At 44.1% G+C, this 23,238-nt stretch overlaps 1 protein-coding gene across 1 annotated transcript in view; it reads right to left on the reverse strand.

Moving 5' to 3' along the window:
- Positions 1-8,606, reverse strand: part of LOC145405272 (uncharacterized) — a 184,483-nt gene extending 175,877 nt beyond the window's left edge. The window contains exons 1-2 of the mRNA XM_080276687.1: positions 8,580-8,606; positions 2,903-3,133 (exon numbers count right to left, since the gene is read on the reverse strand). Coding sequence (XP_080132813.1) covers positions 2,903-3,133; positions 8,580-8,606 — 258 coding nt within the window. The remainder of the gene's footprint in view (positions 1-2,902; positions 3,134-8,579) is intronic.
- Positions 8,607-23,238: the final 14,632 nt, after the last annotated feature.

Consider the following 23,238-nt stretch of genomic DNA (forward strand, 5'->3'; position numbering starts at 1 on the left):
AAACTGTAAGCCTTTTGTTCTGCTGACCCCGCAACTCGGCTACGTCCGCCAGTCTATATATGAGACAAAAAATATCCCAACTTTATCCCCAGGCGAGGTACAGTGTGGGACAAAAGTTTGCCTACTATTCCATTGCATTTACTGCACAATTAAGGCATGTCCGTCACTTTCTTCCATAATGCACCATGTAGCAGAACATCATCCCTGGCAGCGAAACTTACCAAGCTAACAGTGGTAGGTGAGAGGTAGAAACGACAAAGCATTACTAAAATATAATGCCTCAGCGTAGGATTATTAGCTAGCAAAGGAATGAGAGAAGAGGAATACATGAAATATCAGAAACATGCAAAGCCTCTCTCAGCTTAGGAATATAAGCCAGCAGCGGAAGTGAGGAGCAGAAGAGACTGAATATTTCGAACATATCCATCCTCTCTCAGGATATAAACATTCACCAGCAGAGGATGTGAAAAGCAAAATAGGTAAAATATTAGGCCAACAAAACGACAGAGGAACATCCTTGGCCTTTATGATCTCGGAAATATCAAAAGGCCAGGGAAAGTGGGAAGCAGAAACGGTAAAATATTCAGCGAACTTTTATCCCCGACTATCCATTCCAACCTCACAAACGCTGGGCTGCCGCGACAATGAAATATGCACCCGAACCCTAATCCGAATCCGATATCCTATAAAGTAAAAATAACGCGGCCGAGAGAGAGACATAAATGGGGTTAATAACGCGGGACAGTAAAGCACCGACACATACGTCATGCAAGGTTCATGAAAGGCGCTCTGGAAGGGGGGATGATGAGGGAAGGTGAAGGGGAAGAGGGATATGGATAGACAGGGAAGGGGGGGGGGGCAAAAGGCAGGAAGAGGGGGAGGAAAAAAGGGAGAAGGATAGGAACAGAAAGTGAGGAAAGGAGAAGAAGGAAAGAAGGGTGCACAGAATAGATATATAAGGGGACAGGGAAGAGGCAAGGGAGAGGAACTTAAAAGGCAGAGGAGAAAGCAAGAGTGAGAGGGGATGGAAGGGAGAGCTGGAGAGGGCAAGAAAGTGAAAGACAGGTAGGAAAAGAAAGCGAGAGGTGTGGGATGGGAAGTAAGGAGGGAACTGCACAGGGGAAGTGGGAAGAAGGAGAGGGGAGAGGGAGGGAAAGGTTGCTGAAATAATAATGATGTGATGACGGGAAAGGGGGGTGCAGGAAGAAGGAAGTAGGGTAGGGAAAGGCAGGAGGAACGGAGGGAGGAAGAAGCGAGGGAGACGAAGGGATGGAGAGAGGTAGGGGAAGGGAAGCAAAAGGAGGGAAGAGAGGAAGGAAATCTAAGAAGTAAGGGGGAGGGGATGGAGGGAAAGGAGTGGAAAGAGTGAAAGAGGGGAAAGAGTATGAGGGGAAGGAGAGGGGGAGAGTCAGGGGCTGCGGGCGGAAGGGGGAGCTACTAAAATAATAAAGGTGTGATGACGAGGTGGTGGGGGGCACTTCGTTCTCCATCACCTGGTAGGCTGGGGGGAGGGGAGATCTTGGGGGAGGGGGGCTCTTAGAGGAGGGGGGGATCTTGAAGTAGGGAGGAGCTGTGAATCTGGAAGTGAAGAAGGGAGAGGATGACGGGGAGATGGACTGCAAGACCGGACAGGGGAGGGCAAGAAAAAGAAAGATTGGGAGAATCGGGAGCTGAGAGGGAATATGAGACAGATAAGAGTGGCAAGTGAGGGGGAGCTTGAAAGGGAAACGAGTAAGGAAGAAGATGGGAAGGAAGGCAGAATAAAGATGAAGTGAAGAGGAAAGGGAAGGGGAACTGAGGAGGGATACGGGGTGAAAGAAAGCAGAGAGAGGGAGAAAGCCATGGAGGGGGAGGGGGGGAAATGGAAAGGAGGGAAGGAAAGGGCGTGAAGCAGGAAGAAGATGGAGCCAGGGTGAGAATGAACAGAAGGGAGACAGAAAAGAGGGCGTAGGGCGAAGTATATAATCGGAAAGTGCTGATTAAAAGGCACGACCGCTGAAATGACTAGGTAGGGGCAAGTGCTAAGTCAGATTTACGTGCCATCTTTAATGTGCACTCTCTATAATTGCAGCCCATTTCTGGCGTTCCAAGAAAATCCTGTTGTGGCATTATGGTCGCATACACATTACCAACCCTCATTACAATTAAAAAAAAAAAATTCTTTGAAGAAAAGCCACATTATTATTTTTTTTTTATGATGCCCATGTCAAGTTTCGTTTTAGACAGAAAGAGGAAGCTGAAAAGAAAAATAAACAAGGTAAATCAACCCATTCATCTTGATGTTTCCCTCTAAGTGTTTTGTGGCAGCAAGAATAAAACGTCATCGTACTAGTGGTATTAATTGACTGTGTTTTTATATTTCTTAGTTTTGCGGGAGGGGGTCTATCCTACCCTGAATAAAGCCGTCTGGTGGCATCTTCAATCCCCTCTACTCGGTTCTGTGGATCGATGGCTCAGAGGTACCGCGTTGCCTCAAGTTCTGAGATGCTTTGGATCTAGATTTGAAAATTAGCCATGAGAGACATTTGAAGGGGATTATGGTACTGTATCCTTTCCTAGATGTCGATCTCGATCCATAAAGCATACGGCGCAGTAATATAGCGCACATCACGCAAGTATGCTATTATGCTATTGTACTGCATGTTCGACCCTATACGTCTGTACCAATGGCATATACAGAATCTGACATAAGCACACAGCTCTCTACCTCAGAGATTTTTCATTTCTACAGTGAGCCTGTACTAACACTGTCAATCGCCAGGACTTCGGAAGAGCAGTACATAACCTTCAGATTATGTCTCTGTCAAAGCTCTACCTTTATGAAGTAAATCTCTCTTCCCCTACAGCTCCAATAAAGCAACCTCAGTCTATTTATCAGAGTCCAGTCTCCCCGTCTACTCACACTGTCAATCTCGAGGACATCGCAGTAGCAGTATATGACCTCTGGCGTGTGGATGTCGCACATGTTGAAGTCAGGGTCCAATAGGGAGGGGGTCTCGGGTTCGTCGGCCTGTTTGCGGTTCTGATTCTTCTTCTTACGTTTGCCCTCCGTCGCCACCACCACCATGCAGAAGAGCAGCTTCACGTGGAATAGAAGTTTCTCTGGCAGCATCTTGCCGGGTGGGGAGCTGACCTGAGGAAGGAATAGAAAAATATGTGAACTAATAAATGGGGTACCTCGTAGATGGGACGAAAAAATAAATATGCTGATAAGTCAATAGATGAACAGTACTGTATGTCTATATCCATTTCAGAGGCGGAGTTGCGCTGTTTATCGCAAATATCTCCTAAACGAATCGTTGGATCAGTATGGTATTTCAACCCACTACTTTTGACATCCGGGCCTAATTTATGACCCTTAAACCATATTGCTATTTATGTTATGTGAGGAGTTTACTCGTGAAAAATAACAGAAAGTCGACAGTCATGTTGACGCATTCGAAGGAAAGTGTTGCCCCCCCAACACCCTCCCAAACTATTCCTTAACTACCCCTACTTCTCCCCCTTCTCGTCCTCGTTATCCCTCCTATTCTCCCCGAGCTCCTCGCCTCCTTCATCACTCTTGTGTCCCTCCCTCATTATCCCAGCACTGTATTATAATGTAAGAATGTTATGTAGTTGTAGACGTATTGATATGATTATTTGCAATGGATGCAAGTCGTATTTCGCGTAGAAAGTACTGTACATCAGGATGATTACGTACATGTAATAGAAGCTATGCCAAAACTGACTTCATATTCTTGGTAACCGTAGATACATCGGTAATGATACGGCCATAACAACGAATTTAGCCAATGATTTTATGATCGTTTGACCCACTCTGGTTTTCATGGCCACACACAACAGTAGGTAACTGTGTTAAATAATATTACTAATGTATGATAAGTATATACATACTGTCATATTCAAATATTATGTATGCAATTAGAATGAAAAAAGAAAACGGAAGTGCAAAGATGGGAGAAGGATGGTGTGACTGGGAGTGAAGAGGGAAACGGGGAGGGGGTGAACGCGATATTGGGGGGTAGGGAAGGAATGGTCAGAGGGTTGTTCAGGGTGTTAGTGGAGGAGCTACCCCACACAGTCGCACTCGTCCGATTTTGTATAACACCTTAGATTTGATGACTGGATTAGGCTTAATATCCTTCAGTAAACTCCTAATGTAACATATGTAGCAGTATGGTTTAAGGGTCATAAATTAGGCCCGGATGTCAAAAGTACTGTGTTGAAATATCATACTGATCCAACGATTCGCTTAGGAGATATTTGCGAAAAACAGCGCAACTCCGCCTCTGAAATGGATAGTAGCTGTGGCTAACTGAATTACGAGCTTAAAAAAATAAATGTTTATGAACTTAACTGAAGGTTATGCTTATGTATGTATGTATGTATATATGTATGTACCTACCAATCTATCTATAACACCAATGCACAATAAACATTTACCAGTACAGCATATTTTCCTCTTAACATCTACTACTCCTTAACTTTGATCTGCACTTTCTCACATAAAGATTCCTAAATGTTACGCAGACCCTGTCATTTCAAAACATTATAAACATCCTTAGATCTTCAAATGCAAGCAAAATATACAGCAGTCAATCAAACTGGATCTACCAATATACACCGATATTTTTTTAACTTCTTCCACGCCTCCGCCAAAACATATGGCCTACGTGTTTACTCTCAGGCGGGGTGGATCTCGTCTCTAAATCTTGCATCAGAGGGAGTGCAATCTGCCACAGAATTTTTGAACTGGGTGATTGAATTTAGCCTCCAAATCTTGTAGTAAGAGAACCAAAGTTGCCTTAACTCCGCCACTGCGATGAGGTCTTTTTAAAAACTTATTCTGGCTACCTCCGGATGATTTTATTCAGCTTAGGATGAAAATTTTCGAGCCGGAGGAGTTATAGGTAAAAACTTCATTAATCCATTCACAAATTAAAAAAAAAAAAGTCTGGTCGTAGCAAGATTTTCAATGCGATGACGTCTTTTCTAAGATATTCTTGTTGTCGCCAAGTGATTCTCTTTAGATGGAGAGAAGCCTTCACAGCAAAAGAGAAGAGGGTTATAACGGAGAATAACTAACTGAGAAGGTGGAACTGGTAAGCCTTCTGAGCCCAGGAGAATACAGCTCAAATTGCACAGGTTCTCTCTCTGTTCTTTTACTTTTCGATACCTCAAGATGACAGATGCATTCATATATAGCGTCCCTTATCTAGTTATTTATATATTCACTTATAAGGCACAAATGATAAGGGGACTGAGATGTGGCCTACTATCGCTGGATACTCTCGTGACAGTTCTCCTAATTCTCCTGTTTTATATTTTACCTTTCCACTCCTGGATGGCAAAGGCATTTATCGCTTATCTAGTAATGTACGTATTCACTTATACGGCTTGGCTGGTAAGTGGACAAAGGTGTAATGAATTTTTGCTGGATACTCTTGGGACACACACACACACACACACACACACACACAGAAGAGAGAGACAGAGAGAGAGACTATAATGATAAACCACAACACCCAATATTTGACTTTAAACAATTCATCTCTTCTTGTGGCCACGCGAGGTGTACGTGTCTGTGATATCAAGTAGTCTACATATTTGGGTAGCGAGCACAAGAAAAACCACTCTGACGGTACTGGCAAGCGCTCTGTTGCACCTGTCCGCTACCTCTAATCAACACATGATGCAGAAAAAAAGAAAATAGAAAATGTGAACTGGTTTGGGTGCACCATAGTTTAATACAGTTGGAGTAGTTAAGACAGGTTAATTAATATACAAAGTATCGCCATCATCATCATCATCAAAAGCAGGGACAGGTATGATGAGTACGACCAAATCATTATCATCACCATCATCATCACCATCATAAAAGCGTCCGGTCAGGTGTAAATAACGTGACGACGACGACGACGACGACGACAACTACGACGATGATGATGATGATGATAATGATGATGATGATGATAGTTACACCTAGCCGGACGCACCATGGCTCCTCCTGCTTCATTAGCCTCCAGGTAAACTCAGCGTTTACTTTCACCTGGACGCCAGACACGTTCATCAGGCCGCAGGGGTGAGCCAGCAAGCGTTCTTTCTCATCGGGTGAAAAAACCGGTCGACTGGGAGAAAGGGGATGGGGGTGGGGTGAGTGAGTCTTTCCTTAGAACAACAACAGTCAAATTTACATCCAGCTCCCTAACTGTATTGCTCGGTGGACAGTGACAAAAAGAAAACAGACTGTGTCCCGTAGTCTGACCGGCCCGAGAACGAGAACAGAGAAGGAGAAAAAAGAAGGGTGGGGGGGATTAGCGGGGAGCGGGGGAGGAGGTGGGTGGAAGTGCTGGTATGCCAGGACTATGTAAAAGCGTGTTGAGAGGTCCGATATTCTCTCTCTCTCTCTCTCTCTCTCTCTCTCTCTCTCTCTCTCTCTCTCTCAACATATTACGAATGATTATATGATTATCACAAAACAACGAAGAATCATATAAGAGAATTACGCAATATAATGGAAGGAAGCCAAGGTAGGGAACAGTGTGGGAGGTTAGCTAAGCACGCCAGACTGGGAGATGTGTACAGAGGGAGATTGAGGTGATCTGAGAGTGTGTAGACATTGTGAGCCCGTATTCCTGTGAGCTTACAACGCTTCGTGGATGGTTACTTGAGCGGATGGTAGGTGATCAGAGTGTGTGTAGACAGAGTGAGGCCTTATTCCTGTGAGCTTAGAACGCTTCGTGGATGGTTACTTGAGTGGATGGTTCGGTAATGTAGACTCGTATTCTAAGTAGCCACACCACCTATTAAAATAGTGGGAGGTACACGGAACCCTCTCGTACCCATTGACTTACGTACGGGGGTTTGCCCTCCCCTTCAGTGAGACCCACCAAATGGCTCTCACATCTGAAGTTTGGGAGTTTTTAATGTATGGACAGTGTGTTGCATTGTACCCCCACAAAACAGGGCTTGGTCCCACTTTTGCCGCCCATCCGTCGAAAATGGCTGCGGCACTCTCTCTCTCTCTCTCTCTCTCTCTCTCTCTCGTGCATAATCAGCCTGCCCACTCCTGATTAAAACTCCAATGATCTTTGTATTCATCATCAACTCCTGGACCCATGCCAACTGCTGCCTTACTATTCATATTCAGTTCACTATTCATTTTTTCACAACAGTTACGTTGGGGCTCATTTTTTTCTTGTTGTTTGCTAAAGTACAGTACAGTGAGAAAAAAAAATAGAATTTTAAGTCTATCAATATAGCTAGATTGATGTATATACTTTTTCTTAATTTTTGGATGCTGCGATAATGATGAGGAAATATTTTAACACGATAAAAATCTACCTTCATGTTTGTATGTCTTTTTGTCTATCTGTCTGTCTATCTATATGTCTGTCTGTCTGTCGGTCTACTCATCTAAATATCAGTATCTATCCATCAGTACCCACCAATCTTCCCATCTCTCTCTCTCCTCTCTCTCTCTCTCTCTCTCTGTATCTATCCGTCTATCTATTTATCTATTGGCGTGGGGCCCAGAATGCAGCGTGGACTGTGTGTTATGATTCAATCCGAGGGTGAGCCGACAGAGCAGACCAGGGCTAACTTTGACACACTCCCTACCAGCACCACCACTACCACTGCCACCACCACTACCATTACCACCACCAAGAGAATCACTACCAGTACCATTACCACTACTAATACAACCACAACCACGACCATCATTACTACTACCACTAACACCACTGCTACAGCTACTTCTATTATCACCACCACCAACCACCATCATCAACACCACTATCACCACGATTACTATAAGGTCCATTATCACACCAACCACTATTACCATAAGTAGCACCATCACCACCACCACTACCACCATCACCATCACGGCACTTACAAATTCTACTACCATCATCTCACTACAGTCACTACAAGTCATGAAATATTATCACTACAATATAAATCAATGAAGACCACTATAAATGCGTATAAAGGAGTAAACGAAAAGCAGCTGTATGTATCACTGTTCACACTGCACTACCGCATCCTTTAACTCCCCATCCCCCAAAGCTCCATCTCCCCCCGCCCATTACTACCCTGACAGTCACCACCCACACCATCATAACTACCAACAGAACCCCCGCTATCACCACCACTATCACCATAAATTTCATCACCAAAGTTACATTCGGTTTGGTTTCACCTTACAAAGATCCCTAACCCCTTTCAGTTTTAGCGATGGCCATGTGTTAGACTGATCTGATATAACTAGTAACCAAGGAGACTCATTCCTACATCATAACCAAAGTTCATCGATTCTATGCAACCATGACTTAGCATTCAAACTGTCAATGTGGCCCTGTTCCCTGAGATGAAAATAAATTAACTACACCAACAAAGCCTTCATCTCCACCCACTTCCTTCACCACAGCGACCCTCTTCAACACTCGTTTCCTCTCCTTCCCCCCTCCACCACCACAACCCTCCCCAAAGACTCGTGTCCTCGCCTTCCCCTCTGCCCACCACCCCCACCCTCTCCTTCCCCCTCCCCACCACCCCGGTAGCGACGTGACCGCTGGGATGCCTGCCTGCTTAGCCATGGTGCCGTCCTTGTGTCAACTGTGAGGCCTGATTAACATTACTCTGCTGCTACACATTGACGAGGATGCACCTGCTCTTGTGTTTATAGCACTACACGCACACAGTATACAGCTTACAAATTTTTATGCATCTGTCCATCTATCTCTCCATCTACCTGTGTCCGTCTATCTGTCTGTCTATACATGCCGGTACACACACTCGCAAGAACCTACAGTACTTACAACCCGATAAAAACATCAGTTTATCACACATTATTCCCCTTTATTAGTTTCTTCCTTTCTTATTTTCAAGGCTTAAAAACTGTATTTATACGCTAATGGGTAATAACGTTTTCTTCCTTCATGATGTAATCCTTAAACGTTATAACTCAGGATAAAACTCCAAACGATTTCACTCGTCACTGGGACACCTCACAAAGTCTAAGGCTTAAACTATCTAACGTTAAGTCGAATATGTACAGCAATGGCTCTCCTGTCGCGCCAACGAATACAGCAGCAAAATCATAAACTATTTCGGTGTGCACATGACTGCAAGACGGCGAGCTGTAATCCCTACCAATTATGCATACAGTCAAAAATATACTGATTGTTTCCATCGATACTGTCTCAGATACGTTCCCTGGAATTAAGTCCAACCCACGTAAAACGGTACAAAATCCGAAATTGCTGTACTTCCCTTTGCACATGACTGTAGGCTAGCGTGTACTAAACCCCGACAGCTACATATATACCGGTATAACCTAAAATATGATGACTGTTTCTTCCAGTATGTTGTAACCCAAGCATGTCCTACGAGTTCTATTACGCCTACGAAAAACACAAAAAATCCTAAACTCTTTCGCTTTGCACACGACTGAAGACTAGCGGGCACTAATCCATGGCAGGCCCTGACCGACACATCATCTTCAATCCATTAAGCAATAGCGCAACTCAGATACAAGATTTACTACTTCCGTCCCTTCAACACTGTATATGTGAAATGTGTTTTGAGGCTACGCTATTACTATGAGGTGTGACAGAGGGGCCACTTAGTTGGAGTAGGCCGAGTTACTGCACGTTGTTACACTGCACACTGCTATACCTCCATAAACATCATCCTACCATAATACACATTACTTTGCCACACTTCCCAACGCTGTATCTCATGCTGCCATTCTTTACACACACACACACAAACACACACACACACACACACACACACACACACACACACACACACACACACACACACACACACACACACACACACACACACACACACACACACACACACACAAACAAACAGGCACTTCACACAAACACATACACATACATTCCCCCACCACTTCCCCCCTCAAACTCTCCCAGACGTTCCCCACACTCTTCTTGCCCCCATCACCTGCCCCCACAAACCACTCACCGAGAAAACCGCAGTCTTTACGTCAAAATCAAGGGCTCCTGCACGAAAGACCCACCAACAAAATAATACTAACATAAACACAGCCCCTCTCCCTAAGGACTCAATCCACTCCTTAAAATACCCCCGCCTTCCCTCATATTTTGCGGCTACATTATCTTTCCCGCAGAGCTCTAATGAATCCTTTGCTTCTTCATTTCGACGACGTACGGCATTTTGCATTTATTATTTCTCCCTCCCCATAAATTTGTTACCTTCATTTTTTTTTTTTTTTAATTTACATATCTATTTCTTTTTGCTCGGTTCGTCTGTTTGGTGTTTGTCTGTCGGTCGGTCTGTTGACATTATCATGGAGAAATATAGAACTACAGGACGGGTATGTAGCAAATATGGTATAATCACTGAGGATCACGAGAAGAACAAGTGATTTTATTACGTGTGAAAAGGTCACTAATACGAGTCAAGGTCATACAAAACAACATGAAGTGGGGGATGATGATGCTTTTCAGGAGGTATGCAGCCTCTGAGCGCTTTTGAACAATCTAGCATAGACTTCTCGTACTGGGAGTATTAATGAAGTCAATATCCAACCCTTCTAATTCGAAAAGTCTCCCCTAAGCTGAATAAAATCGTCCGGAAGTAGCAAGAATAAAAAAAGTCATCAGAGTGAAGTGGCTTGAATACCTTGGCTTCCGTTATGTTTTTGGGCTAGATTATCTTCCCGCAGCGGCCTAATGAGTCCTTAAGCCTGGCGTAATTATGTAAATGGGGCTATCTCGTGTAATTCGACTTAATGACCCAGGAAAAAAATTATTGGCTAGTTATCTCAAGGATCATATCGTCAGAACCGCCTCCCCCTCCTTCCCTTCCCACGCCGCCACCCCCCTCTTTATTACCCCTTCTTCCCCCCCATCTTTCCCTTCCCACGCCGCCACCTCCCATCTTTATTACCTCTTCTTCCCCCCTCCTTCCCTTCCCACGCCTCCATCTTCCCCCTTTCTAACCTCTTCTCCCACCCACCACCCTCTCTCTCCCTCACCATCACTAACTCTCCACTTTTCATCATCTTTTCTCCCTTATTCTTCCTCCTACCCTCACTCCCCCATCCCTCCTTCTCCCCTCCCATCACTTGACTCCTTCCCCACCCCCCTTAGCCTTTTTTTCCCCTCTCCTCCCTCCCCCCTCCTCTTCCCCTCTTCCGAACATAAAGCGTAATCGTACTGAAGCGGTTAACGCACGTCATTTTTATTTAATTCTGGCTGACACTAGACACAAAAAGCAACTAAGAAAATGCATACAGAGGAAAACACAAACACAGGAAAAAACAAACCATAAACAGCAGAGAGTACAAAACAGAAAAACCAACAAAAACACAAAAACAGGAAAAAACAAACCATAAACAGCAGAAAGCACAACACAGGAAAACTACGAAAACACACACAAAAAGGGAAACAGTAAAACACATAAACACAGAAGCGGGAAAAAAAAATCTATCATCAGAGTACACACCTCCTTTCCCTCAGTACTAAAGCCTCCGGAATCCTTTACACAAATCCTCAAAATATCCGCAGTTGAGGCCGTTATCTCGACCGCCATCATCATAATAACCCACTTAGTTCTTTATCGCTGCGGCTTTGTCTGTGAGTGGCGTCATCATCATCGTAGGACAGCTCTGGGAATTTACTGTATCTCTTATCATTAATTTCTTTACTACCATGATGTCTTATTGAAGTTCACTCATACCTTTATTGATTTATTCTTATTAACTCCAGACAATTTCATTCATATTTAGAGTGAATTTAATAAAGGCTACACTTACTCCTCCAGGTTGAACAGTCTCTCTCTCTCTCTCTCTCTCTCTCTCTCTCTCTCTTTACGTGTCCAATTCTGGGCATAGGATTCACTGCCTGTCCACTGAGGCCTAGGAGTCCCACGCACTGTACACCTTGACATGTCACTATTCCGAAGCGAACATCTTCTGTCCCTACTGATAACATGCATACCTGTCTTTAAATAGCAAGAATAACCATAATAACTCACTTAATTTTTTATCCCTTATATCACCAACACGATATTAAATATTATTATTAAGCTCCTCACGACCACCAGTGTCACAATTATCATTATCATTCTGGATCACAATCACCTCTGCCTGAGCATTATCATAAACATCATCAACAATTCACTTCATTAGGATTCAGCTGTGATATTTTGCTTTAATAATTAGCTGGGCAAGCTACTTCATTATCTTCGTTTCTGTATTTAACTTGACGGCCATTCACGGGCTTTTTGGGCTCATTGTTAATCAGTTGTTTGACCTTTTTAAGTCCTATCATATCTATTTTTCCTTCACCTTTTCCTCTTCTCAAGCCCCCCTCCCTATTCTCTCTCTCTCTCTCTCTCTCTCTCTCTCTCTCTCTCTCTCTCTCTCTCTCTCTCTCGTTATATATAAATATATATATAATGAAAACAGCACATATGAGACAGTCCGACAAAGTCCCCCTCTCCAACAATACCACAATACGAACATTATAATCTAGAAGTCGTTTTCCTGAACTAATTCCAACTTTCCTAACTTAATCTTATCTGATATCCGTGGAGTGGGGTGTGGAGTGCTGTGGGGGTGAGTCTGGGTGTGAACAGAAGGCCATATTCTTTGCCTCTGCATAACATGAACCTCTTTTTATGTCCATTTTTGCTGCTCCCAGATAAAGCTATTGATCTTCGGTGAAAGCAATGATACTGATGTGGTTCAAAGCAATCTCCATTAATCACTTCCCTTCCAGATGCCTCCCTCTAAGCACGATAAAACTGTATGGTGAGAAGGAAAACAAAAACTGGCGTCATCATTCTGAAGAAATTAAAGAGGAGTAAGCAGAAGGTTATCCCTTGCACAACAAACCCTCCAACTGAAACCAAGAGACAGTGAAAATGATCACGATATAGTACTCTTCTTATGAAACTTTCGTAGTCACTGTAGCCTAAAGAAACAGAATGCGATGCACTGCCATGTGGAAGGAGAAAATGCAAGAATAAACAGTATCAAGTATGACTGGGAATAAAATGAGGACTTGGTTACGATCAAAGGAAAGAGGCTAAGTGTGATGGCCGGACAGTGACCAGAGGTTGGGATTAAGATGATGTCTAGACGGTGGGGTGGAGTCAGGGCCAAGGCAGTGAAATCAGAAGAGGTGAACTGGTATACGAGGAGTGAGATAATGGATGAGAGTGGGGTGCTGTTGAAGGAGTGGGGATTTTGCGACTAAATCACCAAGTAATGACTACGAAAGCACGATAGTTTAAGTCTTGTTATCAAGATTTTGTCGTCCATGAACAGACAGGAGTGAGGTTTGAATGAGGTACTGTAATAATATATGTAGCATTAATAACTTATTTACACTGAACACGACGTATTTACCTTCACCGGTGGAGACAGTCGAAGGATATCTCTGCATCAATGTGTGTCTATCGGTCTGGCGGATCACAGAATAACTAATTGGAGGATTACAGTAAAATTCTGTGTGCATATTTCTACTGATTCAAGGAAGAATTGATTAAACTTTGGTGAAAAGAAGTAAAATAAGAGGAAAACAGAGACAAAGAAGCATATCTAATACACAGAACTCTGAAAACCAAGACTCAAACCTTTTCAGTGATCTCGGCCGATGGTTTAAGCAGTGCGGACCAGGAATAAAAATAACTGCGAGCTTCATGAAGATATAATAAACAAAATGATAATGTTAGTTCACGCTTAATCGCCGAGGGAAAAGGATACGATAAGATAGCATGCAAGAAGATCATAAAATTTCCATGCCTGAGGTGGGGGGTCGGGTTGATGGGTGGGGTTAGGGGGGAGAAGGTGAGGGAGAGGAGAAGGATAGGGGCGATGGGCAGGAGAAATGGCTGGGGGGATTTAGGAACGAGGTGGTTGTGGGTAGGAACTGGAAAGGCTGGGGTTAAGAGAGTTGGGGATGAGGGAATGTGAAGGGATAGGGAGAAAGTAAGGGAGCTAAAGGAAATAGAGGGTTGCGAAAGGTAGGAAGGGGAAAGGTGTTAGGGTGGTATTAGATGGGGTGGTTAGCGATGAGGGAATGGGAGCGGTTTGAGAAATAAGGGAGTGAGGGGAGTGTGTGAGTGTACAGGAGGGGGGAGGGGGAAGTCTTAATTGTCAGGAAATGGAAACAGGACGATTTGGCTGTGCTCTCTATTTGCTTTCCCTCTAAACTGACTTATGGTGATGAAGGAGAAGGGGGACAGGACTGGGTTGGGAGGGTGTACAGGAGTGAGAGGGGGGGAACTAAAAAGGGGAAATGAAGGGTACTGAGTAAGTGTAGGGGGTAAGGGTGGGTAAGAAGGGTGGAGGGGTGATATGGGGCTCGGTGGGGTTTAGAATCAGGTAGTGAGGTTGGGGTTTGGGGGTTAGGTCAGGTTAAGCACGATACATTAGGTAGGAACGGTATGGGGTGGAAATAAATGGGCTAGAGAGGGGAGAAGAGAGGGGATAGGGAGATAGGAGTGACAGATCAAATTGGGGGAGCAGGAAAGTGACGCTGAGTGAGGTTGAAGGAAGGGGAGAAGAGGAGAGGGAAAAGGAATGGAGAAGAGTAAGAGGAGGGATGAGGGGGGAAATGGAGAGGAAGAAGGGGGAAACAGAGAGGGGGAATGGAGAGAAGTAAGAGGGGTTAAGGGTGAAGGGGGGATCCTTAATCGCGGGCTGCGGAAAGCGGACGATTTCGCTCGGAACTCTATTATATTTGCTCTGCCTCTAAACTGGCGATGATGGAGGAGGAGGAGGAGGAGGAGGAGGAGGAGGATAACAGAAGACAGGAGGTGAGATGATGGGGGGGGAGAAGGGGGAGATAGTCTAAACAGATGGGGGTGGAACCTAAACCCAACCAACGTTTTCACGCGACTTTCGAACTGATGTAAAACACACACACACACACACACACACACACACACACACACACACACACACACACACACACACACACACACACACACACACATCACACACACATAATGACTTAATTGTGATGCACGAGCCAATCAAGACGCACGATTTAAGAAGTGGAGGCGGAAGAAGGCTTTGGATTAATGCGTAGTGACTGCACGAGGGTGAGTAAGCCAGACAAATATTTTTTCCAAGCCACAATCTTCCCCTAGAACACGATACGCAATAATCTCATTCACATCCATGTCCCTAATGTTTTACTTATGACAACAGAATATATGAAGAGGAAGAGAAAAGCAGAGCAGGGGAAGTACTTCATCAAGGGTCCTAATCAAGACTGGCTGTTAGTTTAGAAGCTCACTTTTGTATAAATAAAAAAAAAAATGACGTATTGAAGAAGCTTAGCTCTGGATCAGGCTCAGTCCATAACAGGTCCACTGCAAATTGGACTTTTTCTTCGGTGGGAGTGTAACAGCAGGAGTCAACCCTTCCCCATACTGCAATACGAATGGGGAAGGAAGTCTGTAGTTAGAATGGCACGTGCTAAAGTCGATGTGTTGTATTAGCTATGCTTGTGTGCCAGGTTCTGTAGATGTCATCGGTAGATAGGACAGGGTGAAAACATACACAAGGAAATATTCAAACCAGCCAGTCTAAATGACGGCTACGGCGTGGTCTTTGAACCTTTGTCTCGGAGATAATGCTTTAAGAGATGTGCACGTTAACCACCAAGCCACCACAGATCCAACATAGTCACCACAGATCCAACATAGCCACCACAGATCCAACATAACCACCACAGATCCAACAAAGAGCAAAGGTTGACAAAATGTGCCCCGGTGTCATACAAACCAAACAGCAGCTTTCACAGGAACATGTCTGGCCTACGGATATCTAAGCTCAGTGAGTAAGGCAGGGTGAATCCTGGCGCAGAGGTGGCTGCCATAAACGTAAATAGTAACTCGGGTGGAGGCGGTGGGAGTTGTGGCCCATAATTACCCACTACATTATACCAACAAAACATTTAATTGGCCTGCGACACTGGTAACCCACAGCTAGCTCTTGCCCCCTCGCCCTCCTCTCTCTCTCTCTCTCTCTCTGTCTCTCTCTCTCTCTCTCTCCTGCTGCGGTACGTAGAGGGCTGGGTTACAGAAGGGGTTAACCTCTTTACGCCATGAGGCCTGCTCTTCAGTTGAAAAAGCCCGTCTTGTTTCGTTCTGATTGAAACATATGACACTAAACAAAAAACAAACAAACAAAAGACGCACTTAGTATCAGCCATTACATTCACAAAAAAAAAAATCTATCTATCTATCTATCTATCTATCTATCTATATATATATATATATATATATATCCTCCAGTCAAAAGGGTTTATTGTGCTGTTTCATGGAAAGGTGACTGGTAAGGAAGAGGAAGGGTTACATATATTGAAGGTAAGATAGAGAAAGGGTCCAGTATAGCATTGATACAGAGGTGTGGTACACAGGCGCACTACACAGAGAAGGTAAGGCACAGAGAGAGTTTGTATAGAGAAGTTGTGGCTGTAAAGGACTAGCTGTAAAGGAACACTGGTACCAGCGATTTATCAACACACATGATTTTTAGTTCATACCCAAACGTACTCATGCACTGAAGCCAATGTACGTACATCCAGTCCTTCATGCAGACAAGAGTTCCTAGGGCGGTATGACCAGAGCGCTAGTCCATCAAAAAGCAATTTCACTAAGCATATAAATTTAGTTCGTCAATTTTCGTACCTAAACAACAAAGTATGTAATTTAGTGCCTTACCGTGTGTGCTGGGAAAAAGCGGCCTTGGAGGTTTCGTGACAGTTCATCTTTATTGACTAATTCTATACATTAACCTCGCGATTTTCTCAAGTCCATTACTGAAAGAAATACATGTCGAAACTATAATGATAAACAGTATATTATATATATGTGAATTTTAGAGTGTAATATGAAAATAAATCGGTAAGGGAGAGGTGTTAGGAAGCTTCCAATACCACCCACACTACGGCTGAAAGCATAAACAAACTGAATTCTGCAACTGGACTAGAATGCTACGAATGAAAAAAAAAAAAAGGGGGGGGAATTGAAATAGCTAATGACTTCGTCCAAATTAGTCTCGTTGCTGATCTAACTCTTGGTGAATGATCTCTCTCTCTCTCTCTCTTTCTCTCTCTCTCTCTTTCTCTCTCTCTCTCTCTCTCTCTCTCTCTCTCTCTCTCTCTCACACACACACACACACAGACGGAGGCGGCACATCAAAAAACACCCACAGTCAGCAGGTTTATCCTTAATCAGATGAACACCAGCTTACAAAAAAAAAAAAAAAAGAGAAAGAAAAGAAAAATATACTACTAGACAGTCAGACATACAGGAGATAAAAAAAAATAAAGCTGTCCTGAAAAAATCTGAAAAATCTTGTAGGCGTAATTTATTCTTCCTTAATTTACCCTATTTAGTTCGATGACTCTCTCTCTCTCTCTCTCTCTCTCTCTCTCTCTCTCTCTCTCTCATCCCATTAGTTGATGAGGCTCCCCCTGACCAGCTTCATCCGTCTTGTCAAAACAGCAGTTATGTGTTTATAGAAGTCTCCTCCCTCCTTTCTATTTTCTCTCCCCCTGTTCCTTATCCCCCACCCCTCACTAAATTTTTCTTATCTTCTCATTTTCTTCCTCTTTTTCTTTCCTCCCCCCTTCCTCCCCCTTCCCTCTCTGTCTATTTTCTCTCCTCTCCTCTCCCTATGTATTCGCCCCCCTCCTTGCTTTGTACGCTTCCCTTTCCTCTCGTCTCTCTCTCTCTCCTCTGCTTTTCTCCCCATCTCCTGCCTTCCCCCTCTCTTCCTCCTTTCCCTTCTCTCCTTCACCCTCGCACCACTCTTACCTTTTGCCCCTTCTCAAGGATTCCTCTACTTCCCTTTTGTCTGAAATTTCTCCCCATTCCCTTGCCTTCTCTCCTTTTCCTACCATGGATATGAACCTTCCTACCCACTCCTTACCTATTCTTCTTTACCCGTTCTCCTGCTAACTTCTATCCCTTTTCTCTTCCTCTATTTTCACTTCCCTTCCTTACATTTTCTTCTACATTCTTCTACCCAGCTCTCCCTTTCCCTTTTTCTCTTCTGCCTTCTCCCTTCCTCTTTCTCCTGCTTTCCTCTACCGAAATCCACCCCTCCTCCATTTTCTTCACCCATCTCCACCCTTCCCACTATTCTCTCTCCCCTCCGCCCCACCCCAGGAGTCGATACAGGTGAGGCAGGTGGGGATGCTACCCTAATTAGCCTTCATTGCTACGGGTAAGACGCCATCGCTTCACCATATTTACATTAGATTATGGGTATTGGCGCCGGGCTTTCTTATCCACCGACCTCCCACCCTCACCCTTCTGTCCAGTTTTAGACGGGATGGACGGTGGTGGTTGCGGGGTGGTGGTGGGGATATTGGCAGACGGTGGTAGAGGTGATGGTGGTAGTGGTGGTAATGGTAGTTGGGTTGTAGTACTAGTGGGTGAGGTTTTGGCAGCTAGATAATGGTAACCACAGCACTTTTCGGCCCCATGCCTCTCACCCTCTCCCAGTGACACTAGTCCACCTTTCCTCCTAAATTTTCTTTCCTATCATTTTCTTCCCTACTGCTCTCTCCCTTCATAATCATCCTTTATCCCATCTTCCTCCATCTCTCACAATCTCCCCTAGTTTCTTACCTTCCTCTCCCTTTCTCCCACTGACATCGTTTCCTCCTTCCCTTATTGACAGAAGTTTCCAGCCTCTTTCATCAACCCGAGTTCCTCCCTCCCACTTCCATCTAGGGCAGCTATTACTCTTTTCGCCATTTCCCGTTCCCTCTCCTATCAACATCAGTCTCTCTCTCTCTCTCTCTCTCTCTCTCTCTCTCTCTCTCTCTCTCTCTGAAACTTCCCTCCCTTCCCTACAAGTCATCACAAAATCGCTACAACTCCATACACCTCATTCATCCTCCCCCTGTGTCATTCTCCCCAGGCTAACTTCTGCTTAATAGCCTCTCAGACAAGGCCAAATGATCACTTTTCACGCTGATGAGAGAAAAAAGGTGATTCTGGGCTGCTCGGGCGGGATGAAGGGAGAAGTTGAGGTGGGTAGGATACTTTTTAATTGTGTTTTTCTGTTTTAGGTTGGATGGTGGTGGTGGTGCTGATGAAAATGATGATGATGATGATGATGATGATAATGATGATGGTGTGTTTATCTGCAGTTTTAGAAGTTGATGTCTGTGATTAATTGTCCTAATTTTTCCTCTCACTCTGACATGGAGAAGCCTTCCAGTTAGGTTTCCCCCCCACCCCATCATTTGTCACATCGGGAGGCCGCAGCTTAGGTCAATCAATGCAGACATTTTGATTGCACCTGGAATTATTAATCAACCATGCAATTAATGAATGCAACACACACACACACACACACACACACACACACACACACACACACACACACACACACACACACACACACACACACACACACACACACACACACACACACACACACACACACACAACAAGGAAAATGTTATGAGAAAGATCATACAGGGAAGACACAGGTCATGCTGACTGAGGCATCCCCACAACACAAGATAAATCGCCAACTGAGAGGCAAGGAGGACCAGTCCATGAACCAAGCTGTCCTTAGATCCAACAGTACTCCATTGGCCGATTATTTACCGTAGACAAAACTCCTAAACGAAAGTCACAAGAATCACAAACAGCCGTCTTGGACTGGTATCTGGTGGGTCTTGAGTCAACAAACCAGCAAGAGTGAAGAAGAACACATACTTTCATACACACACACACACACACACAATGATACTAGATTCCAAGCTTTTAAAAATTCAATAGGGTTATATATAGTTCTCATAAATCTCATCAGTACTAGAGGTGCCTCCTTTTCTTGCAATGACCAGAAGAGAGCAAGAATAAAATAAAAATGACGTTCTTTGGCCGAAGGGATTAGGATAAAATCATTAAAGGTTGTAAGAAAAAATGTGAGAATGATGTCAGTCTGTCTGCAGGGGTTAGCCAGCAGCACCCCGGAAGGCCCTAAACTTGGCTACCTCAGTCACACACCCTCAAACTTAGTCATGACAAAAATATGGTGAGAAACTAAACTCGGGAACCTGAGAGACTCGCCCGAATACGAGACGAGGTGGCAAAGTGTCCTCCCTTCAGAATTAGTTTGAACCTCAATCAACACTTTCGTCAGTGGTAAATCGAATGACTTATGTTACATTTTTAGACACAAAGACGATGAGGTATTACACTATGAAGCCTCTAAATAATTAGTGAATAATTTTAAAGGTAAAAAATTATTAAGTCATACTGAATATATACATTATTTAATTAAAGAATGATAGCCCTTACTTTTAAAAAATCTGTGTTGCGTACCAGTTAAAGTATATAATGACTCCAGCAATATTTTCAAGACATTCCATTAACTGCACGGCGAGAAGGCACTGGAGAAATCAAATTTCTCTCTCTCTCTCTCTCTCTCTCTCTCTCTCTCTCTCTCTGTCACACACACACACGGAAGCATGTGTATTGTGAAATTAAATCGGTCAGTACCCGGAAGGAGGAGGACCAAAGTTTAATATCACACTGCATAACTATCACAGCAAGAACAGAACCGGGAAAGGAGGAGGAGGAGGAGGAGGAGGAGGAGGAGGAGGAGGAGGGATGTGGGACAGGGGTAGAGGGAAAAAATAAAACACGGAAGGGAAAGGGCAAGAAGAATATGAAAACAGATAAAGGGGGAGAAAGAAAGAAGAAAACATGGACACGGGCGGCAGGAGGGAAGTAGTGGGGTAAAGGCGAGATGGAAAAAATGAGGAAAAGGAAGGTGGGAGACGGGAGATGGGAAGAGAAAGGGAAGAGAGGCAAGAGGAAGGAAGAAAAGAGGTGAATGATACAGGAAAGAAAGAATGAAGACACGAGAAGAAGAAAGAGGAGAGGAAAGCTGGAAGAAAGGGAGAGGAAGAGAGAAGTGAGGTAGGAGTGAGGGAAAGTTTAATATCATCACCAGACTGAACGACTATTATGGTAAGAACAAGAGAGGGAGAGAGGAGGAGGGGAGAAGGAAGCGAGAAAGGGGAGATATGAAGGAAGAGGGAGAAAGCTAAAGAAGGAAGAGAAGGAAAATCGGAAGAGAATGAGAAGACGATAGAGATGGAAGGGTGAGGCGAAGAAATGGGAAATGAGGAGAGAGGAGAAAGAGCAAGGAGAGAAAAAGAAGAAGAGAAAGAGATGAAAGGAGAGACGTGGGGCAAGACGAGAGGAAGAAGGAACCAGTATGCGACTAAGAGAGGGCGAAGGGAAGAAAAACAAGAAAAGGGAGAGGATGTGAAGTGGGAAGGAGAGGAAGAGGGTAATGGAGCACATTAGGAATGGCGAAAGAGACAGGAATCAAGACAAACATAACTGCATTGGTGAGGTGATACAATATGAGGGAATGTGGGAGGACGAAGGAAGGAAGGAGGTAGAGGAAATAAGAGAAGAAAGGGAGAGGGCAGGAAGAACCGAAGTGGGGGAAGGAAGGAGGGAGGAGGGAAAGAAGAAAGGAAGAGAGGAAAAAGAGATGGAGGAAATAGGAAGAATAAAACAATGGAAAGAAGACAAGGAAAGGAAAAAGGAAAGGGAGGAAAGAATGCAGGAAGAAGAGAAGAGGTGTTCCGTGTGTTTTCCTTCTCAATAGTCCTTTCATTGCAATGGGTACACTTGAGTATTCTACACAGGCTAACACCACACAATTTTATTCACGTGAGGGAAATCGCTGCAGACAGACGCTTCAAAAACTACCCAGAACCTTTTCTCTGCCACTAGTACACCCAAAAAAATTTATTTAGACGAAAACTACATGATTTGTTTGTGTTCAGATAAATCCAGGCAGTCAAAGGGTTAAGCTGACTGTCGCCTGGAGCTCATCTGTTTACCTTTTGTGCTTATCTCTTTCAGTCTTCTCTTTGTCAGTGTCTACGGTTCTCAGTATACAAACACATTCATAAGTACACACACACACACACACACACACACACACACACACACACACACACACACACACAGAGTCACCACACGCATATAGACACTCACAAACACAAATGTACACCTCCGCATGCAATTTTAACGAACTGTACCAGAAGACAGTTAAAAAAAAAAATTAAAAACGAACTCTAGGTAAAAACACAAGAACGGGAAGGGGAAAGTTGGATATATGGATCAAAGGAAAAGTGGGCTGGAGAGAAGAAAATAAGAAAGAAAAAGGTATATACGGGAGATGAAGAGAACAGAATAACGTAAAAAGCGAATTTCTTCCATTCTTTGCGTAGGGAGTAACTATTTTATTCTTGATTGAGTTAGAACACTGTAGAAGGCTTTTCCATGTGAGAAAGTAACTGGGCACTTTTGCTGAACTTACCCACATGAGGAAATAACTACTGTAGCCTTTCTTGTTCATTCGTTTCTGCTGGAGCAACTTACGTTCATTCTTAGAGCAGATTATAACTCAGGATGAATGACTGTCTTGTTCGGCAGGGAACTGATCCAAACGGGGAAGTAAGAGATGTTTTGGTTTGTGCTCAATTTGTCTGGCGCAACAACTGCCATAGTCATACCGGCAACATTAAGAAAATAAACAGCTGACTAAGTGTGTGTGTGTGTGTGTGTGTGTGTGTGTGTGTGTGTGTGTGTGTGTGTGTGTGTGTGTGTGTGTGTGTGTGTGTGTGTGTGTGTGTGTGTGTGTGTGTGTGTGTGTGTGTGTGTGTGTGTGTGTGTGTGTGTGTGTGTGTGTGTGTGTGTGTGTGTGTGTGTGTGTGTGTGTGTGTGTGTGTGTGTGTGTGTGTGTGTGTGTGTGTGTGTGTGTGTGTGTGTGTGTGTGTGTGTGTGTGTGTGTGTGTGTGTGTGTGTGTGTGTGTGTGTGTGTGTGTGTGTGTGTGTGTGTGTGTGTGTGTGTGTGTGTGTGTGTGTGTGTGTGTGTGTGTGTGTGTGTGTGTGTGTGTGTGTGTGTGTGTGTGTGTGTGTGTGTGTGTGTGTGTGTGTGTGTGTGTGTGTGTGTGTGTGTGTGTGTGTGTGTGTGTGTGTGTGTGTGTGTGTGTGTGTGTGTGTGTGTGTGTGTGTGTGTGTGTGTGTGTGTGTGTGTGTGTGTGTGTGTGTGTGTGTGTGTGTGTGTGTGTGTGTGTGTGTGTGTGTGTGTGTGTGTGTGTGTGTGTGTGTGTGTGTGTGTGTGTGTGTGTGTGTGTGTGTGTGTGTGTGTGT

The sequence above is a fragment of the Coenobita brevimanus genome, chromosome 66 (genome assembly GCF_032717465.1).
Source record: "Coenobita brevimanus isolate Jiangsu-jjx chromosome 66, ASM3271746v2, whole genome shotgun sequence".
Classification (NCBI taxonomy): domain Eukaryota; kingdom Metazoa; phylum Arthropoda; class Malacostraca; order Decapoda; family Coenobitidae; genus Coenobita; species Coenobita brevimanus.